The sequence below is a fragment of the Oncorhynchus nerka genome, linkage group LG26 (genome assembly GCF_034236695.1).
Source record: "Oncorhynchus nerka isolate Pitt River linkage group LG26, Oner_Uvic_2.0, whole genome shotgun sequence".
NCBI lineage: Eukaryota > Metazoa > Chordata > Actinopteri > Salmoniformes > Salmonidae > Oncorhynchus > Oncorhynchus nerka.
Window position 1 is genome coordinate 54,799,518 of NC_088421.1, and position 7,500 is coordinate 54,807,017.

Here is a 7,500-nt window from a genome sequence, read left to right on the forward strand (position 1 = left end):
CTCCTTACATCAGGTCTGGTGAACCCTGACCTCCTTACATCAGGTCTGGTGAACCCTGACCTCCTTATACATCAGGTCTGGTCAACCCTGACCTCCTTACATCAGGTCTGGTCAACCCTGACCTCCTTACATCAGGTCTGGTGAACCCTGACCTCCTTACATCAGGTCTGGTGAACCCTGACCTCCTTACATCAGGTCTGGTGAACCCTGACCTCCTTACATCAGGTCTGGTGAACCCTGACCTCCTTACATCAGGTCTGGTGAACCCTGACCTCCTTACATCAGGTCTGGTGAACCCTGACCTCCTTACATCAGGTCTGGTGAACCCTGACCTCCTTACATCAGGTCTGGTCAACCCTCCTGGCTGTGCAGGGTTTTGCTCCTAATACACCTGTTTAAGCTAATCTCTCTAGTCCAGGAGGCTCCTAACCTATTGTCTCTCTCCCTCCTCCCTCTCCCTCCTCCTTTCCTCTCTCTCTCCCTTCTCCTCGTCCTTCTCCCCTCCTTCTCCCTCCTATCTCTCGTTCCTCCCCTCTCCCCTTCCTCCTCTCCTCTCCTCTCCTCCTCCCCTCTCCTCTCCTCTCCTCTCCTCTCCTCTCCTCTCCTCTCCTCTCCTCTCCTCTCCAGTCCATGAAGCCAGTAACCTGGTGCCCATGGATCCAAACGGTCTGTCTGACCCCTACGTGAAGCTCAAACTCATCCCCGACCCCAAGAGTGACACCAAGCAGAAGACCAAGACCATCAAGGGAAACCTCAACCCTACCTGGAACGAAACTTTCAAATTGTATGTTCAGTTGACACTACGTTTTACACTATCTTTGTTAAAGAGGCTTCTGAACTTTACACTATCTTTGTTAAAGAGGCTTCTGAACTTTACACTATCTTTGTTAAAGAGGCTTCTGAACTTTACACTATCTTTGTTAAAGAGGCTTTGAACTTTAAAAGAGGCTTCTGAACTTTACACTATCTTTGTTAAAGAGGCTTCTGAACTTTACACTATCTTTGTTAAAGAGGCTTCTGAATGTTACACTATCTTTGTTAAAGAGGCTTCTGAACTTTACACTATCTTTGTTAAAGAGGCTTCTGAATGTCACACCATCTTTGTTAAAGAGGCTTCTGAACTGTACACCATCTTTGTTAAAGAGGCTTCTGAATGTCACACCATCTTTGTTAAAGAGGCTTCTGAACTTTACACCATCTTTGTTAAAGAGGCTTCTGAATGTTACACCATCTTTGTTAAAGAGGTATGAAACCTTCACATTGAGGATATTTTTTACAACACAAGATCTTCCACTTCCGAGAGACAGTTCTAAACTAAATGACTGGAAGATGACTTAATGAGTGTTCTCTACTCCCTCCCTCCCTCCCTCCCTCCTTCCCTCGCCCCTTCCCCATCTCCTTCCCCATCTCCTCCCTTACCTTCCTCTTCCCCTCTCCCTCCTCTTCCCTTCCCCACCTCCCTCCCCCTCTCCTCCCTCTCCTCCTCTCCTCCCCCTCCCTCCCTCTCCCCTCCCTCCCTCTCCTCTCCTACCTTCCCTTCCCCTCCCCACCTCCCCCTCTCCTCCCTCTCCTCCCTATCCTCCCCTCCCCTCTCCCTCTCTCCCTCTCCTCTCCTCCCTTCCCCACCTCCCTCCCCCTCTCCTCCATCCCCCTCTCCTCCCTCCCCTCTCCCCCTCTCCCTCTCTCCCTCCTATTCCCCTCCCTACCTCCTCCCTCTCCTCTCCTCCCTTCCTCTTCCCTCCCCTCTCCTCCCTCTCCTCCCTCTCCTCCCCTCCCCTCTCCCTCTCTCCCTCTCCTCCTCCCCTTCCCCACCTCCCTCCCCCTCTCCTCCATCCCCCTCTCCTCCCTCCCCCTCTCCTCTCTCCCCCTCTCCCTCTCTCCCTCCTATTCCCCTCCCCACCTCCTCCCTCTCCTCTCCTCCCTCCCCCTCCCCCTCTCCCCCTCTCTCTCCTCTCCCTCCCTCCCTCTCCTCCCTCCCTCTCCTCCCTTCCCCTCCCTCTCCTCCCCTCCCTCTCCTCCCCTCCCTCCCCCTCTCCTCCCTCTCCTCTCTCCTCCCTCTCCTCCCCTCCCCACCTCCCCCTCCCTTCCCCTCCCTCTCCTCTCCTCCCCACCTCCCTCCCCTCTCCTCCCTCCCCTTCCCCTCCCCTCCCCCTCTCTCCTCCCTGGTCTATAGTCCCCTGAAGGATTCTGATAAGGACCGTCGTCTGTCGGTGGAGATCTGGGACTGGGATATGACCAGCAGGAACGACTTCATGGGAGCGCTGTCCTTCGGCATCTCAGAACTCCAGAAACAAGGAGTGGATGGATGGTGAGATGGAGAGGAGGGGAGGAGGGGTAGAAGGAGGGAGGGGGAGGGAGAGGGAAGGAAAGATGGAGGGAGGGAGAGAGGGAGGGAGGGAGTAGAGGGAGGAGGGAAGGAAAGGTGGAGGGAGGGAGGGAGGAGGGGTAGAGGAGGAGGGAAGGAAAGGTTGAGGGAGGGAGTGGAGGAGGAGGGGAGAGGTAAGGATGGAGGGAGGAGGAGGAGGAGGAGGAAGAGAGGAGAGAGGTAAGGATGTAGGGAGGAGGAGGGGAGAGGTCAGGATGGAGGGAGGAGGAGGAAGGTCCTATCTTTCACTGTCTCTCTGTCTCTATCTCTCTCTCTCTCTCTCTCTCTGTCTGTCTCTGTCTCTCTCTCTCTCTCTCTCTCTCTCTCTCTGTCTCTGTCTCTGTCTCTGTCTCTCTCTCTCTCTGTCTGTCTGTCTCTGTCTCTCACACTCTCTCACTCTCTATTTTCGCTGACACAACCATGTGGAGAGTTTTTAATGAGATGCCAGCGTTTGAGGTGGAGCAGGAGAAAATGCCATTAAATATCAGATTGTGTATGTTCCTACTCCCATCTGTGCTGCGGTACAAAGCCCTCGGCCTTCTGGGAAGACTCACCGGGACACAACAACACAAAACCACAAGAGAGAGAGACAACAAGTTATTAACAGGAAGAGGGGGAAATAGATGAGTAAATGAGAGGAAGAGGGGTCTCTGCATCAGTATGGTGTAGTGTTAGCTCTGCTGTTACCTGTTCAACCCTGTAGTCTAGTTAGTCTGGTACTGTAGTCTAGTACTGTAGTCTAGTACTGTAGTCTAGTACTGTAGTCTAGTACTGTAGTCGAGTTAGTCTGGTACTGTAGTCTAGTACTGTAGTCTAGTACTGTAGTATAGTACTGTAGTCTGGTACTGTAGTCTGGTACTGTAGTCTAGTACTGTAGTATAGTACTGTAGTCTAGTACTGTAGTCTGGTACTGTAGTCTAGTACTGTAGTCTAGTTAGTCTAGTACTGTAGTCTAGTACTGTAGTCTAGTACTGTAGTCCAGTTAGTCTAGTACTGTAGTCCAGTTAGTCTAGTACTGTAGTCTAGTACTGTAGTCTGGTACTGTAGTCTAGTACTGTAGTCTAGTTAGTCTAGTACTGTAGTCTAGTACTGTAGTCTAGTACTGTAGTCTAGTTAGTCTAGTACTGTAGTCCAGTTAGTCTAGTACTGTAGTCTAGTACTGTAGTCTAGTACTGTAGTCTAGTTAGTCTAGTACTGTAGTCTGGTACTGTAGTCTAGTACTGTAGTCTGGTACTGTAGTCTAGTACTGTAGTCTAGTTAGTCTGGTACTGTAGTCTAGTACTGTAGTCTAGTACTGTAGTCTAGTTAGTCTAGTACTGTAGACTGGTACTGTAGTCTGGTACTGTAGTCCAGTACTGTAGTCTAGTACTGTAGTCTGGTACTGTAGTCTAGTACTGTAGTCTAGTACTGTAGTCTAGTTAGTCTGGTACTGTAGTCTAGTTAGTCTAGTGCTGTAGTCTAGTACTGTAGTCTAGTTAGTCTGGTACTGTAGTCTAGTTAGTCTGGTACTGTAGTCTAGTTAGTCTAGTGCTGTAGTCTAGTACTGTAGTCTAGTACTGTAGTCTAGTTAGTCTGGTACTGTAGTCTAGTACTGTAGTCTAGTACTGTAGTCTAGTACTGTAGTCTAGTTAGTCTGGTACTGTAGTCTAGTACTGTAGTCTAGTACTGTAGTCTAGTACTGTAGTCTAGTTAGTCTGGTACTGTAGTCTAGTTAGTCTAGTGCTGTAGTCTGGTACTGTAGTCTAGTTAGTCTGGTACTGTAGTCTAGTTAGTCTGGTACTGTAGTCTAGTTAGTCTAGTACTGTAGTCTAGTACTGTAGTCTAGTACTGTAGTCTGGTACTGTAGTCTGGTACTGTAGTCCAGTACTGTAGTCTAGTACTGTAGTCTGGTACTGTAGTCCAGTACTAGTACTGTAGTCTAGTTAGTCTGGTAATGTAGTCTAGTACTGTAGTCTAGTTAGTCTGGTACTGTAGTCTAGTACTGTAGTCTAGTGCTGTAGTGTAGTTAGTCTAGTACTGTAGTCTGGTACTGTAGTCTAGTACTGTAGTCTAGTTGGTCTGGTACTGTAGTCTGGTACTGTAGTCTGGTACTGTAGTCTAGTACTGTAGTATAGTACTGTAGTCTAGTACTGTAGTCTAGTTGGTCTGGTACTGTAGTCTGGTACTGTAGTCTGGTTAGTCTGGTACTGTAGTCTTGTACTGTAGTCTAGTACTGTAGTCTGGTACTGTAGTCTAGTACTGTAGTCTGGTTAGTCTGGTACTGTAGTCTAGTTAGTCTGGTACTGTAGTCTAGTTAGTCTAGTGCTGTAGTCTAGTTGGTCTAGTGCTGTAGTCTGGTACTGTAGTCTAGTACTGTAGTCTAGTTAGTCTAGTACTGTAGTCTAGTTAGTCTAGTGCTGTAGTATAGTACTGTAGTCTAGTTAGTCTAGTACTGTAGTCTAGTTAGTCTAGTACTGTAGTCTAGTTTGTCTAGTACTGTAGTCTGGTACTGTAGTCTAGTACTGTAGTCTAGTTAGTCTAGTACTGTAGTCTAGTTAGTCTAGTACTGTAGTCTAGTACTGTAGTCTAGTTAGTCTGGTACTGTAGTCTAGTTAGTCTAGTACTGTAGTCTAGTTAGTCTGGTACTGTAGTCTAGTTAGTCTGGTACTGTAGTCTAGTTAGTCTGGTACTGTAGTCTAGTTGGTCTAGTACTGTAGTCTAGTACTGTAGTCGAGTTAGTCTAGTACTGTAGTCTAGTTAGTCTAGTACTGTAGTCTAGTTAGTCTGGTACTGTAGTCTGGTACTGTAGTTTAGTACTGTAGTCTAGTACTGTAGTCTAGTTAGTCTGGTACTGTAGTCTAGTTAGTCTGGTACTGTAGTCTAGTTAGTCTGGTACTGTAGTCTAGTACTGTAGTCTAGTTAGTCTAGTTAGTCTCGTACTGTAGTCTAGTTAGTCTGGTACTGTAGTCTAGTTAGTCTGGTACTGTAGTCTAGTTAGTCTGGTACTGTAGTCTAGTGAGTCTAGTTGGTCTGCTGTTGATGTTACTGTAGTCTAGTAAGTCTAGTTAGTCTAGTTAGTCTAGTTAGTCTGCTGTTGATGTTACTGTGACTTCTGTTTCTAACAATTCATATTTCTCCTCCCTCTATTTTGTTGGTCTGCTGTTGATGTTACTGTAGTCTAGTTAAGTCTAGTTAGTTAGTCTCTGTAGTTAGTCTAGTTAGTCTAGTTAGTCTGTTGATGTTACTGTGACTTCTGTTTCTAACAATTCATATTTCTCCTCCCTCTATTTTGAATCTCTCCCCCTCCCTCCTCCCCTCTCCCTCTCCTCTACTCTCCTCTCACCCTCTCCTCTCCTCCACCTCCCTCTCCCTCTTCTCCTCCTCTCCTCTCCTCTCTCTCTCCTCTCCTCTCCTCTCCTCTCCCTCTCCTCTCCTCACCCTCTCCCCTCCCTCACTCTCCCCTCTCCCTCTCCTCTCCCTCTCCCCTCTCCTCTCCTCCACCTCCCTCTCCTCATCTCCCCTCCCCTCTCCTCATCTCCTCCTCTCCTCCCCTATCCTCTCCTCTCCTCCTCTCCCCTCCCTCTCTCTCCCTCTCCTCTCCTCTCCCCTCTCCCTCTCCTCTCCTCCTCTCCCCTCTCCCCTCTCCCCTTCCCTCTCCTCTCCTCCTCTCCCCTCTCCCCTCTCCTTCCCTCTCCTCTCCTCTCCCTCTCCCCTCTTCCCTCTCCCCTCTCCCCTCTCTCCCCTCTCCCTCTCTCCTCCCCTCTCTCCTCTACTCTCCTCTCCCCTCTCTCCTTCTCTCTCCTCCCCTCTCTCCTCTCTCCTCTCCTCTCCCCTCTCCTCCCTCTCCTCATCTCCCTCCCCTCTCCTCATCTCCTCCTCTCCTCCCCCTCTCCCCCCCTCTCTCCTCCTCCTCCCCTCCCTCTCTCTCCCTCTCCCCCTCTCCTCTCTCCCTCTCTCCTCTCCTCTCCTCTCCTCTCCCTCCTCTCCCCTCCCCTCTCTCCTCTCTTCCCCTCTCCCCCTCCTCTCCTCTCCTCTCCTCTCTCCCTCTCTCCTCTCCTCCCCTCTACTCTCCTCTCCTCCTCTTCCCTCTCCCCTCTCCCCTCTCTCCTCCTCCCCTCTCTCCTCTCTCCCCTCTCCCCTCCCTCTCCTCTCTCCTCTCTCTCCTCTCTCCTCTCTCCTCTCCAGGTTTAAGTTGTTATCTCAGGAGGAAGGAGAGTACTTCAACGTCCCAGTTCCTCCTGAGGGCGAGGAGGGCAACGAGGAGCTACGGCAGAAGTTTGAGGTGTGTGTTTGTGTATCAGGGTGTGTGTGTTAGGTTGTGTGTGTGTGTGTGTGTGTGTCAGGGTGAGTGTGTTAGGTAGTGTGTTTTTGTGTGTCAGGGTGTTTGTGTATCAGGGTGTGTGTGTTAGGTTGTGTGTGTTTGTGTGTGTGTGTGTGTGTCAGGGTGTGTGTGTTAGGTAGTGTGTGTTTGTCAGGGTGTTTGATAACAGGGTGTGTGTGTGTGTGTGTGTGTGTGTGTCAGGGTGTTTGATTATCAGGGTGTGTGTGTGTCAGGGATTTTGATTATCAGGGTGTGTGTGTGTGTGTGTCAGGGTGTTTGATTATCAGGGTGTGTGTGTGTGTGTGTGTGTGTGTGTGTGTCAGGGTGTGTGTGTGTGTGTGTGTGTGTGTGTGTGTGGGTGTGTGTGTGTGTGTGTGTGTGTGTGTGTGTGTGTGTGTGTGTGTCAGGGTGTTTGTCAGACACTCTCTCTGGGTGAGCTCTTAGCGGTTGGCAGGCAGACTTATCATGCGATCTGGCAGGCTGAGGAGACTGTGTGTATGTGTGGTCAGCCAGCTCTCTTGGTAAGCCTGACTCATTAACACGTTTGGCAGGGTAGATAGAACCACTCTGTCTCTCTCCTCCTCTCCTCTCCCTCTCCCCTCCCCTCCCCTCTCTTCTCTCCTCCTCCTCTCCCCAAGCCAGGAGGACCCGACAACTCATCTCTGTCCCGTTCTAGTGGTTTCATCCCTATGTATCTCTCAGTGACTTGTTATCTCCCATCTGAAGCATCTTACAGTAGTTTGTGTGTGATCCCTGTGGGAATTGAACCTACAACATTACTCCTACCACCTGTGAACATCCACTTCCTGTAGAACCAAGAATGTAGAGATTGATG

At 49.7% G+C, this 7,500-nt stretch overlaps 1 protein-coding gene across 1 annotated transcript in view; it reads left to right on the forward strand.

Moving 5' to 3' along the window:
* LOC135564840 (protein kinase C beta type) overlaps positions 1-7,500 on the forward strand; it is a 189,820-nt gene that overhangs the window by 135,399 nt on the left and 46,921 nt on the right. The window contains exons 6-8 of the mRNA XM_065010900.1: positions 628-784; positions 2,174-2,308; positions 6,530-6,626. Coding sequence (XP_064866972.1) covers positions 628-784; positions 2,174-2,308; positions 6,530-6,626 — 389 coding nt within the window. The remainder of the gene's footprint in view (positions 1-627; positions 785-2,173; positions 2,309-6,529; positions 6,627-7,500) is intronic.